General features: G+C 44.4%; 1 protein-coding gene across 1 annotated transcript in view; it reads left to right on the top strand.

Moving 5' to 3' along the window:
- LOC140396913 (histone-lysine N-methyltransferase NSD3-like) overlaps positions 1-27,495 on the top strand; it is a 579,137-nt gene that overhangs the window by 539,355 nt on the left and 12,287 nt on the right. Inside the window, 8 exon segments of the mRNA XM_072485822.1 lie at positions 10,108-10,236; positions 11,357-11,483; positions 12,289-12,489; positions 13,774-13,953; positions 14,175-14,327; positions 17,559-17,715; positions 24,068-24,276; positions 24,840-24,952. Coding sequence (XP_072341923.1) covers positions 10,108-10,236; positions 11,357-11,483; positions 12,289-12,489; positions 13,774-13,953; positions 14,175-14,327; positions 17,559-17,715; positions 24,068-24,276; positions 24,840-24,952 — 1,269 coding nt within the window.

The raw sequence follows: 27,495 nt of genomic DNA, 5'->3' as shown, positions 1-27,495 counted from the left end.
AGGAACGAGCTTAAAAGCGCTGGTGACGGCGCCACTACCGTTCTCCCCGAAAAGGTTTACCACGAACCCAGTGGTGGCGGCAACATTAAGTATCTGGGGGCAATGGAGGCGACAGAGGGGTGTGCTGGGAGCCTCGGTGTGGTCCCCGATCAGGAACAACCATAGGTTTGCCCCAGGGAGGTTGGACGGAGGGTTCCAGAGCTGGCACCGGGCAGGAATTAGGAGAGTGGGAGACTTATTTATAGATGGTACGTTTGCGAGCTTGGGAGCGCTAGAGGAAAAGTATGAGCTGCTTCCAGGGAATATCTTTAGGTATATGCAGGTGAGGGCGTTGACGAGACAACAGGTGAGGGAATTTCCGCTGCTCCTGACACACGGGATCCAGAACAGAGTGCTTTCGGGGGTGTGGTTCGGGAGGGCAAAGTGTCCGAAATATACCGGGAGATGAGAGAAGAGGGGGAGGAGCAGGTAGAAGAACTGAAAGGAAAATGGGAAGAAGAGCTCGGGGAGGAGATTGAGGAGGGTTTGTGGGCTGATGCCCTAAGCAGGGTAAATTCCTCTTCCTCGTGTGCCAGGCTTAGCCTGGTTCAATTTAAGGTGCTACATAGAGCGCACATAACGGGAGCGAGGTTGAGCAGGTTCTTCGGAGTGGAGGACAAGTGCGGGGGAAGCCCGGCGAACCACACACATGTTTTGGTCGTGTCCGGCACTGGAGGGGTATTGGAGGGGAGTGGCGGGAGTGATCTTGAAGGTGGTGAAGGTCCCGGTCAAGCCAAGCTGGGGGTTAGCTATATTTGGGGTAGCGGATGAGCCGGGAGTGCAGGAGGCGAAAGAGGCCGATGTTGTGGCCTTTGCGTCCCTAGTAGCCCGGCGTAGGATCTTACTCATGTGGAAGGAAGCAAAATCCCCCGGCGTGGAGGCCTGGATAAACAATATGGCAGGGTTCATAAAACTGGAGCGGATGAAGTTTGCGCTGAGAGGATCGGCGGGTTCACCAGGCGGTGGCAACCGTTCCTCGACTATCTAGTGGAACGTTAGGGGGAAAATAGATAGCCAGCAGCAGCAGCCACCCAGAGGGCAGGGAGGGAGGGAAGGGGGAGGGGTAAATTGTTTGTGTTCTAGATGGGGCGAAGGGGCGGGGGGGGAGCACTATTTTGTGTTATTTTGTTAGTTCACTATTTTATTTAAACAATGTTGTCTATCAGTTACCATGTTACCGTTTTTGTTGATTTGTAAGGGGGAAAAATTGTGTTTGAAAACTTTAATAAAATATATTTAAAAAAAAAAGAAATATGTTCCAGCTGTGCAGCAGGGTGGCGCAGTGCTGCCTCACAGTGCGTAGGACCTGAGTTCGATCGTGGACCTGGGTCACTGGCTGTGTGGAGTTTCCACATTCTCCCCAGATCCGTGTGGGTCTCACCCCCACAACCCAAAGATGTGCAGGGTTGGTAGATTGGCTACGTTAAATTGCCCCTTAATTGAAAAAAATAAATAACTAACATTTGTTATAGCTTCAAGAAAGTTCAATTTTGTGGAAGAAAGGGTTGAAACTTTGGTTGCTTTGTGTTAAACAAAGGTGCCTCCATGTCTGGGTTTTGGTCACTTTAAACTGAGCCCACATTGTAAGAAAAGTTTACGACGTGAAAACAAACAGTGTTCACAAAAAGACTAACCTGTTGCTTGGCAACCAGGGGCCACCAGAGGTGAGAAAGAAATTTGAGTTTAGTTTAAGCTTAAAATCTATATCTTTGGGGGCAGCACGGTGGGGCAGTGGGTTAGCCCTGTTGCCTCACGGCGCTGAGGTGCCAGGTTCGATCCCGGCTCACTGTCCGTGTGGAGTTTGCACATTCTCCCCGTGCTTTCGTGGATTTCGCCCCCACAACCCAAAGATGTGCAGGCTAGGTGGATTGGCCACGCTAAATTGCCCCTTAATTGGAAAAAATGAATTGGGTCCACTAAATTTAAAAAAAAAACTATATCTTTGACATGTGACATGTCCTTTGGAGCTTGGTGTCAAATTTTGCTTTGCATTGCTTCTGTGGAGGAATTTGGAACATGATTGCCCATCCCTAATTGCCCTGTGGGGTGCTAGGCCATTTCGGAAAGTATTGAAGTATGTACCATATTGCTGCATTCTGTTCCTGTTATGATGAATTTGAACTTTGAATGCTTTAAAGCCTTTTCGGAGATTAGGTTCGGATTTAAAAGAGGTCCATGTAGGTCTGGAATAAATTGCACTTTTACTGAGTTCAGGAAATGGCCAAGAATTTAGCAGCCACTTCTGCCGAACCAAACCTGGATGGGGAAATATGCAGCACTGTTTGTCGTACTGTCTTTGATTTGTGGGGCAATTTCTTTGCAATTTTGGCCCAACTTCCTCCAATTTCCTGGTCCGAGCCAACATTACATGTCATGGCGATGGTTATTGGCCAAACACCTTACTTGCTGTTGCTCTGCAATGGCAGTGCACCAGAAGATATGTCGTTGTGAGATAGCCTATGCATAGCTATTGAACAACAGTGCACAGATTTTGATGTAGCTTTATACACAGATGGTTAAGGGGCTAAAGCTGATCTGTGTTCATGCGAGAGGCTGATTTCCTGGCTGCCCACAGTAATCAAAATACTTCCTTGATCCAGGTCTGGTTGCTAAAGTGGCTGTTGAAGTGGCCATTTCCTGAACCGACTAAAAGTGTTGTTAGGACAGATGACATAAACAGTAGTGAAAAGTAACCCCCATTTGATGTATGAGTAAAAGACGGAACGAGGAAATCATGAAAGAGCAAGAGAACGGGAAAGAGGAATTAGGCAATCGAGGCAGGTAACTAAAATAGAAAGTGATGTACAGTTGGAACTCTTGTTTTGGGATAAATCTGTTAAATAGGTTTTAATAAACGCTTTGTTCCATTGACAAACCTGTCTCGGGCTCCTGTTTGATCACCACAATGTGTGGTTAAAGTTAGATTGTGATCTGGTACAAGCCCAGAAAATGACGAAGGTTTTTTTTGTCTGTGTGTTCATGAAGTAAATATATATGATTGGAGAAAATAGTTGGCGTTGAGTTAAAAGAAAGCTGTTCTGCCAAAGGGCTTTAATAACTGCAAGTCTGAAACTTGTTTGATGAGCACAGTCTGGTAGAATCATTTGATCTGAATTTTTGCCTTTGTGGTTTATAACTGAGTACATGTTCTGCGTTGTGGGCACAAAAGTGAAGTGATGTAATCAGAAAGGAAATGAAGATGATGGCATATTTTTCCATTTTCTCTCCCCATTCAAAGGTCTGAAAATGGCGACATTTTATTGCTGTGAAAATAAGTGCTGATCATGTGCAAATGCCGCAGCAATTTGAGGTGAGGGACAGGTGGAAGGTTTAATGTGGAAATTGAGAAGTTGCTGTCAGGGGTGAGCCTTCCCCGATGAGCGTTTTTGGATCCACATTCAAATGCATTGAGTGACGTGAATTGCCTGCAATTGTGCAGCAAATGTGAACAAAACTCGTCATAGTCTATTTGCACTGCCTAATGTGTTAAAAGCTGCATCAACAGTTCAGGCACGTAACATGAACTGCTACAGTTGTGGGGTCTAACTCGTTCAGCTTTTATTTTCGTTGTGTTTTTAAAAATGTGTTTGCTTTTTTTCTGTGTCTCCCCCCCAAGTTGAATATCTTCCTGTCTGTTTCCATTTCTGTACTGAATTTGACATTGAATTTACCACGCCAACTTCCACTTCCTTGTTCATTTGCGCTGTTCATGATGCAATCCTTCAGCCTGATGTGACTGAAGAGATGCATAGCAGCTGTGCACTGTAGAGGAAACTGCACTTTATCAGCTTGCAATTGCCATGTATCACGGGAGATTAAATGGGCAAGGGTAGTTGAACTATGGCCCGATGCCATTTGCCGGAACTTTTGGGCCTTTTGGAGGATGACTTCTTTTGATCCTGAAGAGACCAGGTTTGGTGCCACCCTGTGGTGAAAGTTTTGCCGATTGAGTACAGTTGCCAAAACACAATACTAAAGGATGAAAATCATGAAGGCTGGGACAGCACGGTGGTTGCCACTGCTGCCTCATGGCACTGAGGACTCGGGTTCGATCTCGGCCGTGAGGAATTTGCACATTCTCCCTGTGGCTGCGTGAGTCTCACCACCACAGCCCAAAGATGTGCAAAGTAAGTGGATCGGCTATGCTGGATTGCACCTTAATTATACAAAAATATATATATTTTTAAAAATGCACTTACGGGTTGAGGGCTTCACTGGTTAGCCAGCATTTATTGCCCATCCCTAGTTGACCTTCAGAAAGTGGTGGTGAGTTGCTTTCCTGAACCGCCGCCGTCCTTGAGTTATAGGTACATCCACTGTGCTGTTAGGGAGGGAGTTCTAGGATATTGCCCCAGCGACAGTGAAGGAGCGGCGATATATTTCCAAGTCAGGGTGGTGAGTGACTTGGAGCGGAACCTCCAGGCGATGGGATTCCCAGGTATCTGCTGCTCTTGTCCTACTGGATATTTTAAATTTCTTTAAAAAAAAAAAGAAAATCGTGAAGGCCGTCAGGACTGTGAAGCTGTGCCCAGTATATAAAATGCTGTTGTCAGAGCAGCATGGTGGCACTGTGGTTAGCACTGTTGCATCACAGCGCCAAGGTCCCGGGTTTGATCTCGGCTCTGGGTCACTGTCCGTGTGGAGTTTGCACATTCTCCCCGCGTTTGCGTGGGTTCCGCCCACAACCCAAAGATGTCCGGGGTAGGTGGATTGGCCATGCTTAATTGGAAAAAAATTGAATTGGGTAGTCTAATTTAAAAAAAAATACTGACGTCTTCAGCTGCTGCAATGTCCAGTGCATTGCTGCTATCTTCAGGCTTTTACAATGCAAGTATACAAGGGCGTAGAACAGCCCTTCAGAATTACACTCAATGAAACTCTTGTTGCTCTATTCTCGGAACACAGACCCTTGCTTCATGGCCCTCCATCTGCTTAGATCATAGAATTTACAGTGCAGAAGAAGGCTAATCGGCCCATCGAGTCCGCACCGGCCCTTGGAAAGAGCACCCTACCCAAGCCCACATCTCCATCCTATCCCCATAACCCAGTAACTCCACCCAATCTTTTTTGGACCTCAGGGCAATTTAGCATGGCCAATCCACCTAACCCGTACATCTTTGGACTGTGGGAGAAAACCGGAGCACCCGGAGAAAACCCACGCACACATGGGGAGAAAGTGCAAACTCCGCACAGACAGTGACCCAAACTAGGAATCGAACCTGGGACCTTGGAGCTGTGAAAAAACAGTGCTAACCACTGAACTATCGATCTGCAATTTTGTCATAGTTTCTATCTGGTCAGTTCTGTGGGTGATTGCAGTTGATAGATTGTTTAAAGGACTTGCATGGGCCAGTTATATGCTGAGAGAAGTTCCATCAAAATTGTGAAGCAGTTTCCAGGATGATGCCAGCACCATTGACTTGCAGCATTGCAGTTCAGTGGCAGGACGGTGTCATGATTGGATCTGATTCTCGCTTGATTTGCTTAAAGTTTGTAATATTGGCTTTTAAATGCCGAATTATTGGAGGGGTATTTGTTCAGTTTCTCTGGCGATAAAATTTATCATCAGACTGCCAGCAGTTTAGGTGGGAAAGACTAGGCAGGCAAATGAAGCTGGCACTATTCCAACATTGAGCTGCTCACTGGCTGGAGTCACATGTTGTCTCCCTGCTGATCATCCATTAACTTGCGCATGATCTAGGTTTAGAGGATGGGAGGAGAGGGGGTGGAAGGAAAGAGGGACTTGTTTTTAGAGGGGCGACTTGGGAGCATGGAGCAAGTGTCGGAGAAATTTGGGCTTACACAGGCGGATGGTTTTAGGTACCGACAGTTTCCCAATTTCGCAAAAGAGGTCTTCCCGATATTCCCTTTGGTACCTCCTTCCTCGTTGGAGCAAGTTTTGTCATTAGCAGGGGCGGAGGAGGGGAGCACGTCGGGGATTTATGGCAGTGTTATGGTGAAGAGACGGTGTCTGTGGAGGAGGTGAAGGCCAAGTGGGAGGAGGCGTTAGGGTCAGAGATGGAGGATTGGGTGTGGTGCAAGGCTCTGCATAAGGTGAATGCAACATGCTCATCTGCAAGGTTAGGTTTGGTACAGTTGAAGGTGGTGCATAGGGTCAAATGACCAATTCCAGGATTAGCAGGTTATCTGTGGGTGTGGAGGACAGTTGTGAGAGGGGGCTAGTTAATCATGATCAAATGTTCTGGTTTTGTCCTGAGCTCATGCGGTTCTGGGTCTCCTCCATGTCAGCAATTTTATAAATTGAACTGAAGCCCTGTACCTTCGGGGCCATATTTGGGGTGTCGGACCAGCTAGAGCTGCAGATGGGTGGGGTGAAAAATGTGAATAAAAATATTTTTTAAAAGGAACTTGCACATTGGGTGGCATGGTGGCGCAGTGGTCAGCACTGACAGCGCCAGGGACACGGGTTTGATTCTGACCGTGGGTCTGTGTGGAGTTTGTACATTCTCCCCGTGTCTGCCTGAGTTTCCTCCAGGTGCTGCAGTTTCCTATCACAGTCCAAAGATGTACGGATAGGTGGATTGCCCATGCTAAACTGCCCCTTAATTTCTAGGGATGCGCGGGTTAGGTTATGGAGGTAGGGAGGGGTGGTTGGGTGAGTGGATATGGGTAGAGTGCTCGTTCGAAGGGTCGGTGAAGACTCGATGGGCCGAACTGCCTCTTTCTGCACTGTAGGGATTCTATGATGTGCTTCCATCATTATGTAATAGTACAGTGCAAATTGGCTCCTCACCTAGGCTCTCAATTTCTGTGAAGAGTCATACGGACTCAAAACATTAATACTATTTTCTCTCTCCATAGATTCTGACAGACCTGCTGAGTTCATGTATTTTCTGTTTTTGTTTCAAATTCCAGCAGTACTTTGCTTCTTTCTCAGTTTTAAAAACATGATTTATTGGATGTTATAAGGTGAAGAATCTGAGATCGAAAGCATGCTGTACTGAAATCTGTTTGCCTTCAATTTCTGTACATTGCCTCAATTGGTGTCAATGCAACCAGACCCCAGTCACACTCCACAACCTGCTCAATGGGCATTATTCAAGTGTGTCCATTGACAATGAGTGGGTCAGTCAACAAGAAAGGATACTTCACTCCGGGAGTGATTTCATTCAAAATGGGGATCTGGGTTTAAAAAAAAAAAATTTAGAGTACACAATTATTTTTTTCAATTAAGGGGCACTTTAGCGTGGCCAATCCACCTAGCGTGCACATCTTTGGGTTGTGGGGGTGAAATCCACACAGACACGGGGAGAATGTGCAAACTCCACACGGACAGTGACCCAGGGCCGGGATTCGAACCCAGGTCCGCAGTGCCGTAGGCAGCAATGCAAACCACTGTGCCACCGCTGCCCTGGGATCTGGGTTTCTAAAACAAATGTTATTACTGGCACAGTATTAAAATATGTTTAACATCAAACAAGAAAATAGCTTACAATTACCCCTGAAACAATGCTAATCAATACAATGACACAACTCTTAACTGCTCTCTTAATTTCTATTCAAACAACAAATCCATCTCCGATCCCAATCCACTTTTAAATACAGTGAGCACTCAGGAATACTTGCTGTTCAACGATAAATGGAATCCTCCGCTTTGAAAAAGAGAGATCTTTTGAGACTGTTTTAAAGAAAGCAACCTGACACCCTGTCCAAATGATGCAAATCTCTGGCTGTATTTCTTCAGAAAACCTTCTCTGCTTGCCTTCCAGCCACAAACTAAAACTGAACCTCAACACCAGACTGCTTCAGTCTGTGGCTCCTCCCATTAACTACATCTTCTTAACAAGCTGAAAACACACTCTCTCATTAACTAGTCCGCAGGGAACCCTCTTCACTTAAATAAAGTAAATAAAGGTCCTATAACCCAAACCTTTACAGTGTTTTAACTGCACCTCTGGCTCCAAAACGTCTTGCAAACCAGGAGTTTTAAAAAGACTACTGGAGCAGCCATATGCACAGTAACCCAGGCTTTTGACCCTTACTGCACCAAATTCATATAATGTAATATATCGGAAATTTCTACATTCATCACACCTCCCCAGGTTTGGGGATCTGTGGCAACTCTGGCGTGAAAGTCACCAAGTATAATCAGCTTGTCTGACTTAGATGCTGCTGTAGCCAGGAAGTTAAGGAGCTGCATTCTCCGCACACCGAAATCACGGCCAGCGCCGGGGTGGAGAATCCATTTCCCCGCATGGAATCGGGACCGGTGCCGGTTCCCCGATTCTACGGGCCCCGAAAAGCGGCGTACTTGGAGAGTACGCTGCATCTCATATCACCTCCCTGCGGCCATTGCTGGAGACCCGCTCCGCCATCCACTATTCTCTGCCCCTGACCGGTCGAAGCCCCGATGGCGTGGACCAGTCATGGTCCTGCCGGTTAGGAAACTAGCGTGGCGGCTGCGGACTCGGGCTGGTCGGAGGCAGGGGGCATTATACGCGACCGGGCAATGATTGGGTGGGCAGTCAGGGTCGTGCGCGCGGCCGATCGGGGGGGGGGGGGGTGTCTATTTTTAATGTCCACCTCCGCGGTCTGAGTCCGCTATGGAGCACGGCGCGGCTGCTGAATGATGCGGGGGCCCGTATCTGCAGCAAAAGCTGCTAGATTTACGCTGGGCCACTGCTAGCCCCCTGCAGAGCTAGGAATATGTGGCCCTTTTGTGAAAGTCCACAGATTTTATTATGGCGTGGGGACATAGTCCCAAAAAAGCCAAAGATCTTTATAGAATTTCTCCTTGATGACTTCAGGATTGGTCATTGTGGGGGCATATGCACTGATGATAGCTTGCTTCTTGCCTGGCAATGGGATCTTGAGTGACATGAGGTGGCCGTTTGTTCTGGGAGGCTGGTCAGTTTGTTCACCAGTTCATTTTCAACTTTGGAGCCCACATCAACCAGTCCTCTTTGGCTTGACCACTCCAGAAAAAAGTGTATCCCGCCACTATTTCCCAGAGTTGACTTTCTTCTGCAAGGCGCGTTTCGCTGAATGCAGAAATTTCAACTTTGTCACATGCTAGCTCTCTGGCCACTAGGACAGTTCTCAGTTCTGATCTATCTGTTTTGGCATTGTCCATGAGTGTACGTGCATTCAATGCATCAAAGACGAGATATATAATATTTTCTTTCTTTCTCTTTTTGTGACCGCTCGTGTGGGAGTCCTGCCATCCGTGGTAAGCTGGCTAGGTTTGGGTGAAGCAGACAATGTTTGTGACTCCTTTTCTAGCTTCTTTCTGAGACTATGAACATTAGCATGTGAGGTCCTGTAAAGGACTGCTCAGTCACTCAGGTGGCTGCTGGGTTTCACCGTTGCTTTGGTTCAGTTGAAGACAACCCTATGGCCTGAGTGCAGATTTGTGGCCATTACCACAGGACTTGAGCCTCGATAGATGAATGAAGATGTCTTGCACGTGAAGTTGATTTAGGTCAGCCTCACTCTCGACTCCTACGTCCACCTCTATCCAGTGGCAGGATGGAGTCCAGTCGCCTGGAGGGATAACCGGATGTGGTGGATGGCAAGGACATCTTCAATGTCTTCTCCTGCGCTTCATGCTCCACAACACGTTGCTGGATCTGCCTTCCAGCCCATTGAACCTATTAGTGATTTCCTCTGCACTGTCTGTCAGGAATAGACTTTATATGCTCAGGTCGGCCAGCCCTGTCTCCCTAAGGGCTTAGGCCTGTCTGCTACCCTCAACTGGTTTGTCCTGCCTGTCGAGACGGCTTTGTGACGTCTGGCCACTATCACAATGTGATCCCTTGACCGAGATACTAGCCCCAACCGTGACACCCATAAACCCCAATGGTTGTTATTGAAAAGTGACCTTTGGCAATGAGTGGGTGAATCAACTAGATAGTGAGTCAGTCAAGGGCAGCCCCATCTTCATGCAGTGTAGTTCTGGCACGGGTTGACAGGTAATAGTGAGGAATGTGAAGTCGAACTGATTTACTGCCGACACTCAAATCTGCTTTGCACAACTTTGACCGCCTTGTGTTCTATTTCTGAGCATTTTGTTGCCTGGTTGAAATTTTTTACTTGTGTACTTTATAGGTTGGCATAGAGAAGAGAGCTGACAGCCCAGCAGTTCCTCCAGGTGTAGAGGTCTCCGATGAAACATCAATGGATTCGTGTTTGTCCAGACGTGGCAGCGGAACATCCAGGAAGGATAATATCTGTCAGGTGAGAACTTAGCAGAAGATGGCTTTGACCATTGGTCTGTGATTAGATATTGGTTGATTAAAATTCACTGGTCCATGATTGTGAATTGGTTTATAAAAATAATTTGAAAAATACGATTGGTTGATGGGGACAAGTCCTGAGTTACATCTGCAGTCTAATCTTAGAATGAGTGTTTCAGACCTTCAGAACAGATGCTGTTTACTGGTCCACATTACCATACCTTTGAGGGGGGGGGGGGGGATCACCGTGTATGTAATGTTGCAGGTTACTTGTGTGCAATAATTGATGCTGTTCATCCCAGCGCTAATGTCCTTTTTAAAAAAATTTTTTATTTTTAATTGAAGCATTTGTAATTTTCACAATTTAACATATTGACATTTCTAAAACAACCGCGAGGGTCAATGCACAAAACACCTCCTAAAATAACAACAAACAATAGACCACGTACCCCGCTTCTCCCGCCCTATTCCCAATTACCCGTATACTAAATTCCCTGTTCTTATTTAACATTACCATGCCTCCTATTTCTCCCCCCCCCCCCCCCCTTTTGTTAAAGAAATCGATGAACGGCCACCAACTCTGGGCGAATCCCTGTATTGATCCTCTTAAAGAAAACTTGATTTTCTCCAGACTGAGAAACTCTACCATACAGCTGACCCACACTCCTGATTTCGGGGGCTCCGAGTCCCTCCATCTCAGCAAGATCCATCTCCGGGCCACCAGGGAGGAGAAGGCCAGAATATCCACCCCCCCCCCCCCCCCCCCGCCCCAGGATCTTCCGACACTCCAAATATTGCCAATTCTGGACTCTGAGTTACCCTACCTTCCAGGACTTCTGACCTAACATCTGCAAATCCCTCGCTAATGCCCTTGTACCTGTACCCAAATCCCTTGCCACAATAATCATGAAATTATTTCACCACTATCTGCTGTCATGCATATCAAAATGATCGAGGAAGCAAGCTGTTCTCTTCAAGTTAAATAATATTATGGTGAGTGCTTTATTTGACAGAAAATAGGGAACTATAAAATGTAAATATGCTAAATTTCATTTGGGTCAAAACGATGCTGCTTCACATTACTCAAAAAAAGGTTTGTTTTTTTTGACCATCTGCCTCAGATCTGTGAGAAACCTGGAGAGTCTCTAGTGCCCTGTGAGGGAGAGTGTTGCAGAGTCTTTCACATAGAGTGTCTTGGATTGGCAGAGCTGCCCAATGGGAAGTTCACATGTATGGAATGCACGACAGGTAATGAGGAATTCTTTTATCAATCTTTTTATTTTATAAATTTAGAGTATCCAATTCATTTTTTCCAATTAAGGGACAATTTAGCGTGGCCAATCCACCTACCCTGCACATCTTCGGGTTGTGGGTGTGAAACCCACGCAAACACGGGGAGAATATGCAAACTCCACACGGACAGTGACCCAGAGCTGGATCGAACCTGGGACCTTGTTTTAGCCAATCTTGACCCTTTATTGTTCCATAAGCAACTCATCGTCAACATTCAATAACGTCCATTTTACTCAGTAATCGGTTGGTTTGAGGATTGGGTAACGACTATTTTACTCATTAATCCAGTTGGCTTGAGGTGTGTCACCTTGATCAATGTTCTGCTGGTGACAAATGATCAGGTAATGACTTGGCGGTTCATGCGTACTTGAGAATTTGGGGCAGAATCTTAGTTGTCATTACTCCATGGGCAAACGACCACACCTTGGCTGTTGAGATCCAGAACTCTGCATGTAGTTCATGTCATTGCGACTAGATTTTGTGCTGTGGCTGGTTAGCAAACTCTCATTGTTAGTTTGAAGTCGAATTGCACTTTAAAATGAATGTTGCAGAACTAGAACAGTTGCATGCAGGAATACAAAACAGTTGAATTCTGATATTTCTCGAATACAAAAGCAAAATGCAGTTCAGATGATGGGTCATCATCTTCCCAAAGCGTTAACTCTGTTTCCCTCCACAGATGTTGTGCGCTGAGTATGCCCATTATTTGCTGGGGTTTTAAAAAATATTTTTCTGTTCTGGTATATCTGTTTTCTCACAGGAAACCACACTTGTTTTTCTTGCAAGTTGTCTGGGAAGGTTGTGAAGAGGTGCTCAGTGAATTCATGTGGAAGGTTTTACCATGAATCCTGTTTGAGGAGTTATTCTTCGGCTATGTTTGAAGGAAAAGGTTTCCGTTGTCCTCTGCACTGCTGTTTGGCGTGCTTAGCAGACAACTGTGACATGGCTAAAGCAACAAAAGGTGAGGACCAAATCAAGCTGATGAATATCTTGGAGCAGACTGAGAGAACTGTCATTATCAGAACACTTGACCTGAGTCATTTGAGGATAAAATGTAAAAGTAAGATTTTGAAATCTCATTGAAAGTGGTTTGGGGGTCTGGATCCATCTAGATAAAGATCTACCCTCTGACTATTTAACTGAAGGCGTTGTTTGTGTTCTAAGCTCTCCGCTCCTTGTTTCTTTGTTAAAGTTGGTCCAGCTTACCAACTCCGAGCTTCAAGCTGTGGCAAAAACTATCAAGTGGCCATGTAATTATGAATATTGCAAAGTTCACTTCTGTTCTTGTTGGTTTTTGTAATGTCGTAATTTGGCAAAGGCTGCAGAGTTTTATCATGGTATCCTGACATAGAATAAAAGCGGTGGTGTGAAACAAAGCAGGTTAAGTTAAATTATTGAGCAGTCTGCTCTAAATGTTAGTTATTGATCTAGCCTGTGGATTTGGCCTGATAGAGGATGTTGGCTATGGAGCTTCTTAACTTGAGGCAGAGTGTTGTGTATTTTGGGACTTGCCATCATGTGTGCTATTTTCCGTATGTGCGATGTGTTTATGGTAACATTTCATTGTTCTAACCTGCTGCACTTATTGTATATGTGGTATCATCAGCTACTGCAGTGTGCTTGTGCAATTTGTTGCACTACTGTGTGGATGAGACCACATCTCACCTCAAATGATCTCAGCTTGGTATGCAGAAAAGACATGCAAAACAAAACTTGGAGTGCTTCCTCTGGAGTGGAGGTGAAAAGCCCCAGAGCATATCAAGAGTGACTTTGGAAGTAAACCTTGATCAGATTGTGTACCCATTTCATGCAGCCCAGTTTGCTGTTTATCTCCCACGCAAGCTGCAGTTGCAAACCCGTCTGTGCATCTTTTTCCCTTACCCCTTCACCTTACTCTGCTTCAACCATGTATCAAAGCCTTATTTCAATCATTTCACCAAGTGAAGGGAATGACGTTGAGTTAGGAGGGAGGGAAACCATAAAATGCCCCATCAAAAGTTCTGTGACAAATGCTGCATTTAATGCACTTCAGAAGACTATGTGGAAGATCGATGATAATTCCACATCAGATAGTTGATAAACAGATAATTTCATGAAGCATGTTGATTGACAGACTTGGAAGATGCTGACTGGATTGGAAATTAATTTGGCTGGTAAAATACTTTTTTATTTGGCAAATAATAATCAGGCAAATGAAAGTCCTTTTTCAAAAGCAGTTGTGTTTTATGTGCATATATAAAACCAGGTCGCATGCTGCGCTGTTTGCGGTGTCCTGTGGCTTATCACATGGGGGAGAGCTGTATTGCAGCTGGCAGCCTTGTCCTTTCAACTCACAGCATCATCTGCAACAACCACTCCAGCTTGAAGAAGGGCAACCGTGCATCTCTCCAAGTAAATGTAAGCTGGTGCTTTATCTGTGCTCGAGGTAAGACAATTTTCCAGCTAACCTGAGTTTAAATGATGCATCAGCATAAAACGTAGCATGTGTAACTTGAATTTCTTTTTGAAACTTTTCCCCCCACCCCCCTCCCATTTGTTTTTTGAAACAAAAAAACGTTGAGACTAAATTCATGTTTTTCAGATTTTTTTCGGGGGGAATCATGGGTCTTTTCATTGCAACTCATGTTTTTTATTTGTTTCATGTAGGGGTGATTGAACAAGGCCAATCCGAAACCCTTATCAGTTCTTATACATATAAGTCGCACTACCTTCTGAGCGAGTCAAATCGTTCGGCTGAGTTGTTGAAAAAACCTATGATTCCTCCCTCACCGTCAACTACAGTAAAGAAATGTGGGAAAGGTAATAAAAAAAGTTTATCTCCGGAACCATGTGTGCTTGAATTTTCTTATCCACCCCACCTACCGTGCTGTTATCCATACCCCGCATCTGCTAAAATCCTGTGCTTTATTAAATCCTGTGTGATTTTGCTTACGAAAATGTGTAAATTGAATTATTTTCAAATGACTTTTGACTAGCTGAGCTTGATGATGAGAAATTTTAAGAAAAATGAAATTAACCTGGGCTTGAAATAATTACAAGGTCAACATTTGATCTTTAATCAGGCTTTTCAGAGAGAACTTGGGGCAGTTCTCATTGTGCAGATGATAGCATTGTTCTGTAATATTGCAGAATCCTTTTTCCTGCTGGATTATAATTTTGGTCTAGTAATTTCATAGTTTACCAACATTACATTTGAGATAATTTGAGAATTGGAGGTTGCTTTTATAGCATAATAAAAGCATGACATTTGGGAGGAAATTACTGCTATCAATCTTCATATTCAAATCATAAAATGTAATTTTGGTTGCTTTTAACATGAGATGTTTTCAAGATGAAAGGAAAAAAATAAATACTGCATGTTCAAGATTTTGCCATTTGGATACAACTTTTCTCATATAGTTCACTCCAAATATAATGGACATGAATTGTGTGGACGTTGAAATAAATGAGGCAAAATGCATCTTGCCTGACTGAAATGCAGATAACTGTGTTTTTCTTTGTCTTTTCCGGACAAACCATGTGCAAGACTTTATTCCATCGTGTTAGCTTTCTCTGAGCATGCTCTTTATTTCGCCCTTTTGTGCTCTGTATTTCATTTTCTTGGACTCTGGCAAGCTCTCACTCCTGGTGTATGCCTCACTCGCTCCAACTTTGTATCCTGGACTGCTAATCTTGGTTACTACCAATGCTGTCCTGCTTTTTGAGTACCTGTTTCTTTGATGTACACCCTCAGAATTGTCGCCCACTCAAGAAATGATCAGTGCTGTAACCATGCACCTATCTGAGATAATTTAAGAATTGGAGTTGCTTTTATGGCACAATAAAAGTGAGAGACAACTGGGGTAAATTCCCATCATCAATTTCCATGTTGCAATAAATAAAAATATTTTAAAAAAGTTTTTATTTTAAAACAATTCCAATTGAGTGGCAATTTAGCGTGGTCTGCACATCTTTTGAGTTGTGAGGGTGAGACCCATGCAGACACGGGGAGAATGTGCAAACTCCACACGGACAGCGACCTGGTGCTGGGATTGAACCCGGGTGCTCTCCGCCATGAGGCAGCAGTGCTAACGACTGCGCCATCCTGCCGCCCCATATAAAAAAGAATTTATGCGTCAAAATTGTTCCATGTTGAGAGCAAACTTTTCTAATTTCTCCTTTTCCTATTTGGATGCTCCCTCTGACTGGCTTCCTGGAGTTAGTACATAGGCAGCACACAAATATCCTGCATCACCAGGCCTACCCATCCATTTATACTTTTAATTTTCAATAAGAGAGCAGAGTTGAATTGATCACATGGCAACTAACCTAAAAAAAAGGGACAAGTTTTGCTTTGCTTCTTTAAATCTTTGGTGACCATTTTATAATGGGTGTAAGCATATGTTCCACGGAAGGAACCTTGCAGTTATTTTGAGCCCCAATGTTGCTTAGCATGAACAGGATGCTGCTTAACATGCCACCTTCAAATGTCAGTGATGTAACCTGCTTAAATGTTTTTAATCCAAGTTATTGCTTCACTTGTGTCTGTCCAGCCAACTGGAATCTGCTGTTTCCATGCTTTTGTGTGTTAGAGAGACGAGCTGGTTTGCTGGCAAGCTAGATATTGTGGACTAAGAGGAGAATCCTTGCTTGTTGAGGCACTCTTTTAAAAAATAAATAAATAAATAGTATCTTTAAAATAAAGAACTGGAGGTGGAAATTTCTATTGGGTGGTCGTGAGAAACAGACAGTCCCGCCTCTTATTCAATTCCAGTGATTGCATATTGAATTGAATATTGGGCCGAAATTACCAAGCATTGCCACGAGTTTCAATTTGCAGCTGAAAATGAATTTCCACCCCTTCGACCCTTATCTTTTCCTTTTCTTGTCGGCTAACAAGAGTCTGTCCAATGCAAAATGCTCGTAATTCATGGAAAAAGATAAAAGCCATGGAGATACTTTTCTATTTTTTTTCATCCAAGGTGAGGAAGTTGTCAACAATTACATAATTCTTGAGCATGTTTTATGTTGAAGCTGCTGTGTCTGTCATTCCACTGTATGCTTTTATTCATTTTCACCCGCTTCTCATCTTGATACACTGTTCTTGAGTTGGGGCGGGGGGGGGGGTGGGGGGTGGAATTGCATGTCTGGAATCAATTCTCCAGTGACAAAGCTTCCCCGTGCTTCCATTGAAAGAATGCACATTGCTTACTGCAGGACATCCTGGCCCTGATCACGGTGTTTTCCACTTCGTTATTCTTATGGAAAGCCTCCACTGTTATTGTCTGGTCAACACTGACGATGGTTCATACAATTTATCCTGGATAGATTTGAACATCCATCCGCACTGAAATTCGCATCAGCAACTGTGAAATGAGCAACTCCCCTTTTGAGCTCGAGCAAAATGCTGGTGGCTTCGTATTGCTAACCTGTAGGTTTTTCTCCTGTGTTCCTGCTGTGATGAGCGGTATGTCTGGGACAGGTTCCATGCAGCTGAGCATGTGTAGTGATTTGGTTGCCTCGAGCACTTCAGTACAAACCTCACTGCAGTCAGACGCTCAGCTATACAGCTTGATACGAGGGCTGGAGGAACGATTTGTTCACTGAGATCGCGTCCATTAGCTCTGGTACCTACCACTGGAACCCTGGTTTGTGAAGCAGCATAGTTTTGTGTTGGTCAACCAAAACACCATAAACATTCAGCTACTTCATATCAAAAAACAGTTGAGTTTAAAAATTACAATTAAATGTTGAAAATTAAAAAAGCTCCAGTCAGTTTAGCTTGAATTTGTAATATTCAAAATGAAAACTAGACTTTTGGGTTTGAAATGGGAATTTGCTCATTTGTTCTGGGTATGGTGAAAACATCTCTGTGAAGTCTCTGTGCATGATGGTGAACTGTGGGTGATAAATATGTCTTCCTGAGCATTGCTTCAGATGACCTTGGAAATCCCAGTCTGGAACTGGGAAAATGGTGTACACTAATGGAAGCTGCAGAGGTTGTGCGCATTTATAAAATGTCAGTAAAATAAGGTTTCCTTGTGTGTCAAGGTGGCCGCCTGTTGTGCTGTGAATCCTGTCCAGCATCCTTCCATCCAGAATGCCTGACGATTGATATGCCAGAAGGCAGCTGGTATTGCAATGATTGTAAAGCTGGCAAGAAATCACGCTACAAGGAAATAGTCTGGGTCAAACTGGGCATCTACAGGTAATTCATTTGTCTCTTTCATTTAGCAAAGAGCTTTAATAACTAAAAGCTTTAAAGAAGTTACTGAAAGAAAGTATGGGATCAGAAGTAGTATTTTGCACAGTTGTGCTGAAATGCAATTATAATGTACCCCCAAAGATAATGCAGTGAGACCAGGAGGTGTGAAGTGAATTTTGCTTGTGTTTGCTGCCCATTGTGCAGTTGCAGTTTCTTTGAGGGCTCATAATTGATGTTGAAAAAGCAACAGACAGTAGTGCAAGCAGTTAATCGAGTAGAAAAGGAATGCCATCTGACTTTTCTTCCCATGTCAACATAAAACAATCACTGACAATGATTCTGAAGAATTTAGATACAGTTCCATTGGAGCGGCATAATGGTACAGTGGTTAGCACTGCTGCCTCACAGAGCCAGGGACCCGGGCTCAATCCCCACCTTGGGTGACTGTGGAGATTGCACCTTCTCCCCGTGTCAGTGTGGGTTTCCTCCGGGTGCTCTGTTTCATCCCACAGTCCAAAGATGTGCAGGTTAGGTGGATTGGCAATGCTAAATTGCCCCTTCCCCCCCCGAGTCTCCAAAGATTAGGTGGGGTTACGGGAATGGTGCAGGGGAGTGGGTCCAGGTAGGGTGCTCTTTCAGAGGGTCAGTGTGGACTTGATGGGCTGAATGGCCTGCACCGTAGGGATTCTATGAAACACTATTGGCGAGATTCTCCGGCAGCGGAATCCTCCGTCACGGCAGTCAGTCAATGGGGTTTCACATTGTGGGCTCCCCCACATCATCGGGAAATCTGCGGGTGTGAGTGCACTGCCAGTGAAACGCAGGCGGAGAATCCAGCCCAATAACTCTTCCAGACCGAAAAATCTTGATTCATGTGACTGAATATATTTTTAAATGAGTACTGAAGCCAATTCAGCGGCTAGTTTTTAAAATTCAGAACCAGGGTTGTATCTTCTGGTGCTGAATGTGCATTCCGTTTTGAGCTCTTGGTGAGAATGCAATTGCTTGGATGACACTGAATAAGGGCTGTCCCTTTATCTGTGTGCCATTATGAAAAATACTATTTAAAAAATTTGTGCCAATGGACACTCTGTCCACTGATGCATGTTGTTGTGGTGTGTTCAGAAGATGGTTTTGATGTACATCAGTGTCAATCTGATGTGGTTGACACCAAAAAGCAAAACCAGATCTCGCTTCCAGATTTGAAATAAACAAAGCAATTTAATAACACATCTCTTCTGCAAGTTTTGTATTCTATTTTTGAGATATAAATTTAGAATACCCAATTTTTTTTTTCCAATTAAGGGACAATTTATAGAACATGGAACTGTACAGCACAGTACAGGCCCTTCGGCCCACGATGTTGTGCCGAACTAGTCTGAAACCAAGATCAAATCAACCTACTCCCAATCATTCTAGTGCACTCCATATGCCTATCCAATAACCGCTTGAAAGTTCCTAAAGTGTCCGACTCCACTACCATAGCTGGGAGAGCGTTCCACGCCCCAACCACTCTGAGTAAAGAACCTACCTCTGACATCCCTCCTATATATTCCACCATGAACCTTATAGTTATGCCCCCTTGTAACAGCTACATCCACCCGAGGAAAAAGTCGCTGAACGTCCACTCTATCTATCCCTCTCATCATCTTATACACCTCAATTAAGTCACCTCTCATCCTCCTTTGCTCCAATGAGAGAAGCCCTAGCTCCCTCAACCTTTCCTCATAAGACCTACCCTCCAATCCAGGTAGCATCCTTTGCACCCTTTCCAATGCTTCCACATCCTTCCTATAATGAGGTGACCAGAACTGCACACAATACTCCAAATGTGGTCCAACCAAGGTCTTGTACAGTTGGAGCATAACCTCACGGCTCTTAAACTCAATCCCCATGTTAATAAATGCGAACACACTATAGGCTTTCTTCACTGCTCTATCCACTTGGATGGCAACTTTCAGAGATCTATGGACATGAACTCCGAGATCTCTCTGCTCCTTCACATTCTTCAGAACCCTGCCGTTAACCCTGTAATCCGCATTCAAATTTGTCCTACCAAAATGAATCACCTCACACTTATCAGGGTTAAACTCCATCTGCCACTTTTCAGCCCAGCTCTGCATCCTATCAATATCTCTTTGCAGCCTACAACAGCCCTCCACATTATCCACTACTCCACCAATCTTGGTGTCATCAGCAAATTTACGAACCCAACCTTCAACTCCCATCATCCAAGTCATTTATAAAAATCACAAATAGCAGAGGACCCAGCACTGATCCCCGTGGTACACTGCTGGTGACTGGGCTCCAGGATGAAAATTTACTATCTACCACCACCACCCTCTGTCTTCTATGTGATAGCCAGTTACTGATCCAATCGGCCAAATTTCCCTCTGTGCCATGCCTCCTTACTTTCTGCATGAGCCGACCATGGGGCACCTTATCACAAGCCTTACTAAAATCCAGGTATACGACATCAACTGCTCTACCTTTATCTATGTACTTAGTTACCTCCTCAAAGAATACAATCAAACTTGTGAGGCAAGACTTACCCCTCACAAATCCGTGCTGACTATCCTGGATTAAGCTGTATCTTTCCAAATGACCATAAATCCTATCCCTCAGGACCCTTTCCAATAATTTACCTTTGACCGAAGTGAAACTAACCATCTATAATTCCCAGGGTTATACCTATTCCCTTTCTTGAACAAGTGGCCAACATTCGCCTCTCTCCAGTCTTCTGGCACTATTTCTGTAGACAGTGAGGACATAAAGATCAAAGCCAAAGGCTCTGCAATCTCATCCCTCGCCTCCCAAAGTATCCTAGGATATATCCCATCAGGCCAAGGGGACTTATCTATCCTCCGACTTCTCAAAATTTCTAACACATCTTCCTTTCGAATATCTGCCTCCTCCAGCCTACCAGCCTGTATCACACTATCCTCCTCAACAATATGGCCCCTCTCCTTTGTGAACACTGAAGAAAAGTATTCATTTAGGGCCTCTCCTATATCTTCAGACACCATGCACATGTTCCCACTACTGTCCTTGACCGGCCCTAACTTCACCTTGGTCATTCTTTTATTCCTCACATAAGTGTAAAAAGCCTTGGGATGTTCCTTGATCCTACCCGCCAAAACTTCTCATGTCCCCTCCTAGCTCTCCTAAGCCCTTTCTTGAGCTTCCTAGCTATCTTGTATCCCTCAAGTGCCCTAACTGAACCTTGTTTTCTCATCCTTACAGAAGCCCCCTTCTTCCTCTTGACAAGACATTCAACCTCTTTTGTAAACTATGATTCCCTCACTCGACCATTTCCTCCCTGCCTGACAGGGACATACATATCAAGGACAAGCAGTATTTGCTCCTTGAACAAGCTCCACATCTCAATTGTGCCTATCCCTGACAGTTCCTGTTTCCATCTTATGCTCCCCGATTATAGCCAAATGGCATCGTAATTACCCCCCCCCCCAAGTTATAAACCTTGCCCTGCCGTATGTTCCTATCCCTCTCTATTGCTATAGTGAAAGTCACCGAATTGTGGTCACTATCTCCAAAGTGCTCTCCCACAACCAAATCTAACACTTGGCCCGGTTTATTACCCAGTACCAAATCCAATGTGGCCCCGCCTCTTGTCGGTCTATCCACATATTGTGTGAGGAAATCCTCCCGCACACATTGTATAAAAACAGCCCCATCCACACTATTCGAATTATAGTGGTTCCAATCAATATTTGGAAAGTTAAAGTCACCCATGACAACTACCCTGCGACTACCTCACCTATCCAACTCTGCATTGCAGTCTTTTCCTCCACATCTCTGTTACTGTTTGGGGCCTATTCATCTACCCTGCACATCTTTGGCTTGTGGGGGTGAGACCCATGTTGGCTTGTATTCAAAAAGTCATTGCCTTCAACTGTGCAATTCCACAGTGCTGTAGCTGATCTGACAGCCCATGAATATCAACAAGCAATAAGAGACCAGTTTATAGAGAGAGCTTCACACTTTTGTGCTTGGTGAAAATCAAACTGTTTTAAAACCTTTTTTTGGCCAAATGTGTGGTTTGATCTTTGCCAACTTGAAGAATGGGATGTGAGAACTGCAAGGTCTAACACTGCATGGGTCTCTACTTTGCCATAACTATAGAATGCTGTAAAGCTGGTAGTATGGGTAGTTTAGGTTTGTGCTCCTGTTTCTCACCATTTCAGAACAGATATCCATGTTAGATTAGTCACACCTGCAGTGTAAAGAAGAAAATGCTGGATGTAGTCTGCAAATCAGGTAGCATATGTGGGGGGGGGGAACAGTTAATGCTTCAGGTCAATGACCTAACATCGCTAAAGTGCGGTTTTCAGCACTGCAAAATGTGGCTAACAGTCTGAACAGCGGAAAACTGATTTGTGGAAACTCCGTGTTACACCAATTAGACTCGTTTGACAAATGATGTAAATACATTTCTCAAAAATGCCCTTTAAACATTCAGTTCAGGAGGCAACAATACCAATGTATTTTTCTTGTGCTAAACAATCTTTGCATAAAAAAAGTATAAGTGATATTTTGCTCTTGATTGAAAGTTGATGTTTTGCACAATATTTATTTGTAAACTGATTTGAAACAAAACCATTTTGCCACTTTAAGGGAGAATTGGAGAGTGAGGTTGAGCAGAGGAAGCTGCGTTTGCCTAGAAATTTGAAGAGGCAGTGTTTTTAAATTTCTGATTGTAATGCCAAAGAGCTGTAATCGACATCATGACTTCCTGTGCTATCGCCCTGTGTGGTTCTCTGATGAACTCAACATTTTTTATGTGTGGTTCAACACTCTTGCCTTCATATAGTCCCATTAACACAGCAATATGAGCAAAACTGTGCCATGGATGTCAAAAGACAAAGGTGATATTGAACCAGTGACCAAAGTCCTGGTCTGAAATTTTGCCATGAAAGCATCCTGAACAACGTTGAGGGGAAGGTCAAAATATGGAAGACGGGTTAATGAGGAAGGGAAGCTTATCTCCAGCCCCCTTGACTGCTAACCACCCAGCGTTTGTTCCTCGCCTGCTGCTAACTTGTCCAAATAATTCTTTCTGATTATACAGTCCCACTCCTTTTCCAAGCCTCCAATATCGCCCCAGCTCCCGAAAAACCAAGCTTCAGAAGAAGATTTCTGATGAAAGATCATAAACCTGAAGCATTATCTCTATCTGCCTCTCTGCATCAGCCACATAGGCTATTTGCAGCATTTTCTATTTTTATTCCACTTTCTGACTTTGCCAATGACTGCCCTGAACCAATCTCTGTCATCTTTCATAAAAGCAAATTGCTGCAGATTCTGGAATCTGAAACAAAAACAGAAAATCCTGCATAATCTCAGCAGGTCTGACGGCATCTGTGGAGAGAGAATAGAGCTGACGTTTCAAATCTGGATGACCCTTGGTCAATTTGAGTCATCCAGACTCAACGTTAGTTCCCGTCTCTCTCCACAGATGCTGTCAGACCTGTATTTTCCGGCTCCGTCACCTTTCCACAGCTTGTGAATGCCTCCTTTAACCATGCTCACCTACATGTGGCGTACTGCATGGTTTGGGAGTGGAGGGTGAGGGCTGAGACTTGATGTAGTTGAGCAAGATCTGATGATGGATGGTTCATCCAGTTGTTGGTAAATATATTCATGTCGGCATCCCTTAGATTTGAAAAAGTGAATAGGCGGCCAGACCTAGTGGGATATACAGATTTGTTCATGAGAAGTGTTATCAAAGATGAAGGTGAGGTAATGACTGAGCAAATAAAGAGCAGCAAAAGCTGTGACAAATGGAAGGCCAAAAGACTCAGAATTTGAGACATTGAAAGTACAGATTTAAATGACTTGCATTGAGAGTTTAACCTGGGAACAGAAGCAGAAGGAAAATGGGATTGGAAATGTATCGAAGTAGTGATGCAGGAATAGACTGAAGTGATCCAAGATGATCTTGGCAATGATGGACACCATGAGAATGAAGAGTGTATGGGAGATGACAGCGTCAAATAGATGGGTCATGGTGTGAAGTACTTCTGCTTGGTTCCTGTGAAGACTCCGGTTCAGCCAATCAGACCAGTGCAACTGATCTTTTGTAATAGATAGATTCGGGCAGGTTGTCCACTTTTCCCAACATTTTTATATATTCCATGTTTCCTTTCTGCTATTTTGGGTCAGTGACAGCCACTCATTGTTCTAGAAAGACTACATAATTCTGAAATCGCTCTGTTCGTAAATGCACTTTATTGTCAGATTGTTCATAAGTTATTGTGAAGTCCTGATGGCAACGTATGACGTGGTGATGACCCGTGCTTCTTTGCAGTTGTCCTTACCCTGATGTTTGTTTCAGGTGGTGGCCAGCAGAGGTTTGTAATCCCAAATGTGTGCCACTTAACATTCAAGCAATGAAGCACCATATAGGAGAATTCCCTGTGCGTTTCTTTGGATCGAATGATTACTATTGGGTGCATCAGGGCAGAGTCTTTCCTTACTTAGAAGGAGACAAGGGCAACGTGTCCGATGGGCGTGCTGGTGGTATTAACGAGATTTTCAAAAAAGGTAAAACCTTCAGAATACAAGCAGAGATATCTTTCCCTAATGCAAAATGAACAGCCTGTGCTCTTAAAGACAACTATTGCACGTTTGTCGCTCATTTTATCAGCCGCTTTGTATTGCTTCCTGCTCTAAGCTCTTGGTGTAAGGGAATGAAGTGTTCCAGCTTATAAAACCATTTCCACAGCCATTTAAAGCTACCCCGAGTCAACCTGTCAATTCTAGTGTGGGAAGGAGATCCCTCCGTAGAATGTTTTCATCTCTTTGCTGAAGGAATGCTGTTGAAATCTGTTTGGGTGCTGAGGTGGAGCTGAAATGCATGATTTTTCAATGCTTTGAATTTTGCTTGAATTTTGTTGCTGAGAATTTGGATGCTGCTGTTGCGTAGTTATTGACTTTCGCAAAGCCTGAATTATTACTGGAGCTAACTTGCTATTTGCCAGTAACAACAGTTTAATGCAGTAAACCCTTAAATTTAGCAGTGGCTCTTGTATAGCATTGCGGTTGGGGGGAGGGTGGGGAGAGAGAAACCCATCCCAAATAAAAATGTTTCTTTCTGTCACTTGTAGCACTGGAAGAAGCTGCCAAGCGATTCCAAGAGTTAAAGTTATTGAAAGAGAGCAAGGAAGCACTGGAAAATGAACGCAACGACAGAAAGCCACCAGCATATAGATTCATTAAAGTAAGTCATGTCAGCAGTGAAAAATTAAAGTAACCAGCATCACGTGATCTTGTTAAATAGATTGTTCTGAAGAAATGATGGTAGCACAATGGTTAGCACTATTGCTTCACAGCTCCAGGGTCCCAGGTTCGATTTCCGGCTTGGATCGCTGTCTGTGTGGAGTCTGCACGTTCTCTCCGTGTCTGCGTGGGTTCCCTCCGGGCGCTTCAGTTTCCTCTCACAAGTCCCGAAAGTCGTGCTGTTAGGTGAATTGGACATTCTGAATTCTCCCTCTGTGTACCCGAACAGGCGCCGGAGTGTGGTGACCAGGGGATTTTTACAATAACTTCATTGCAGTGTTAATGTCAGCCTACTTGTGACGATCAAGATTACTATTTTAAAAAAAATATATATATTTATTAAAGTTTTTTAACACAATTTTTCTCCCTAACAAAAAAAAAACCGAGAAATCGGGCAGAGCAAGATATCTACATGGCAAATTGATATATTTACATAGCTTTGTACACTGGCCCTCACCCGTACGTGCCAGTTTCCCCACCCCTTCATGTTATCTCTTGCTCATCCACCCTCCCAGGCAGTCCCCCCTTCCCCCCCCCCCCCCTCCCAGGACGTATCTCCCCCCCCCCCCCCCCCCCCCCCCCAACCACCAAGGTTGCTGCTGCTGCTGACTGACCTTCCTCTAACGCTCCGTGAGATAGTCTAGGAACGGTTGCCACCACCTGTAGAACCCCTGCGCAGACCATCTCAAGGTGAACTTTATCCTCTCCAACTTTATGAACCCAGCCATATCATTTCTCCAGGCTGGGGGGCTTCGCCTCCTTCCACATTAGCAAGATCCTTCGCCGGGCTACTAGGGACGCAAAGGCCAGAATGCCGGCCTCTTTCGCCTCCTGCACTCCCGGTTCGTCCACTACTCCAAATATTGCTAGCCCCCAGCTTCGCTTGACCCGGACTTTCACCACCTGAGATATTGCTCCCGCCACTCCTCTCCAGAACCCCTCCAGTGCCGGGCATGACCAAAACATATGGACATGGTTCGCCGGGCTCCCTGAGCACCTTCCACATCTGTCCTCTACCCCAAAGAACCTACTCAACCTCGCCCCCATCAAGTGCACTCTGTGGACCACCTTAAATTGTATCAGGCTGAGCCTGGCACACGAGGAGGCGGAATTAACCCTACCTAGGGCATCAGCCCACAGACCTTCCTCGATCTCCTCCCTCAGCTCCTCCTCCCATTTACCCGTCAACTCTTCTACCAGCGCTTCCCCCTCTTCTTTCAACTCCTGGTGTATTTCCGACACCTTGCCCTCCCCGACCCATAGACCCGAGATCACCCTCTCTTGAACTTCTTGTGCCGGGAGCAACGGGAATTCCCTCACCTGTCGCCTCACAAAAGCCCTCACCTGCATATATCTAAAGGCATTTCCCGGGGATATCAAGATTACTATTATTAATCAAGTAAACTTTTGAGATCATTGCTTTTGGTAGCCTTGTTCAGATGTCATAATCAAGCAGAAACTGCCTCCAACACGCTGCTGCAACTTTTTCAAATCAAAATGAATTACTATTGACCAATTAGAATGTTTGCTAATAATGGGTCCATTGACAAGTCTGAATTTGCTCCCAGGAAATAAACATGAGCTTTATTTTAATATCTGTCAGTAGGGTGCCATGTTGTCTCTCGACATTTTTGTTTTGCTCCTCTCTTCAGTATCCTAGATGTCACTTGGGGTGCAGTCCTGAGAGTGCTGACAACCAAAAGTCTCCAGCATATTCACCATTCTTCACTTGAACCCATCTATTAACCTAGAAATTAATGCCTCCAATATTGATCCCTCCACTTTTCTTGTGCACCTGAAGCGGCTGATGGGCTCATGAAAATAACAGGAGAATGTAATGCTAACCTATCCAGTGTTTGCCCACTAACATTGCTGTGACTTCAGAACCCAACATGCTGACTGAGCACTGTTTGGGTGTGTTGAGCCTCCAATCCTGGGTACTATCGATCTCCACAGTGCACATCGACAGTCAGCGTAGATTTGTTTATTTGCAAGGCTTAGGATCACAGTGACTGTTTGTTTTAAAAAATATATATATGTTTATTAAAGTTTTTTAACACAATTTTTCTCCCTTACAAACAATAAACCCCCCCCCCCCCCCGGAACAAAAAAACCCGAGAAATCGCACAGAGCAAGATATATACATGGCAAAATGATATATTTACACAGCTTTGTACACTGGCCCTCACCCATATGTGCAAGTTTCCCCAACCCTTCATGTTATCTCTTGCTCATCCACACTCCCAGGCAGTCCCCCCTTCCCCCCCCCCATCGCCCCACAGTGACTATTTGTAAAGTATACATTTCAGTCTTTTTTTTTTGGGTGTTTTTCGTTATCCTCTTGACATTTGTAGGGGCGAATTAACACACTACCTTGACTTTTTTTTCTCATTTTTGTGAATCTCGGTGGTGAATTGGTTGTTGCTTAGACTTGATCGTGCGCAAGTTATTCAAATAAAAGAAAGTGCGAAATGATGAAGCATA

Source organism: Scyliorhinus torazame, chromosome 20 (genome assembly GCF_047496885.1).
Source record: "Scyliorhinus torazame isolate Kashiwa2021f chromosome 20, sScyTor2.1, whole genome shotgun sequence".
In the NCBI taxonomy this organism is placed as follows: domain Eukaryota; kingdom Metazoa; phylum Chordata; class Chondrichthyes; order Carcharhiniformes; family Scyliorhinidae; genus Scyliorhinus; species Scyliorhinus torazame.
Note: the sequence above shows the minus strand (reverse complement) of the source record. Positions and strands in the feature narration are given on the sequence as shown.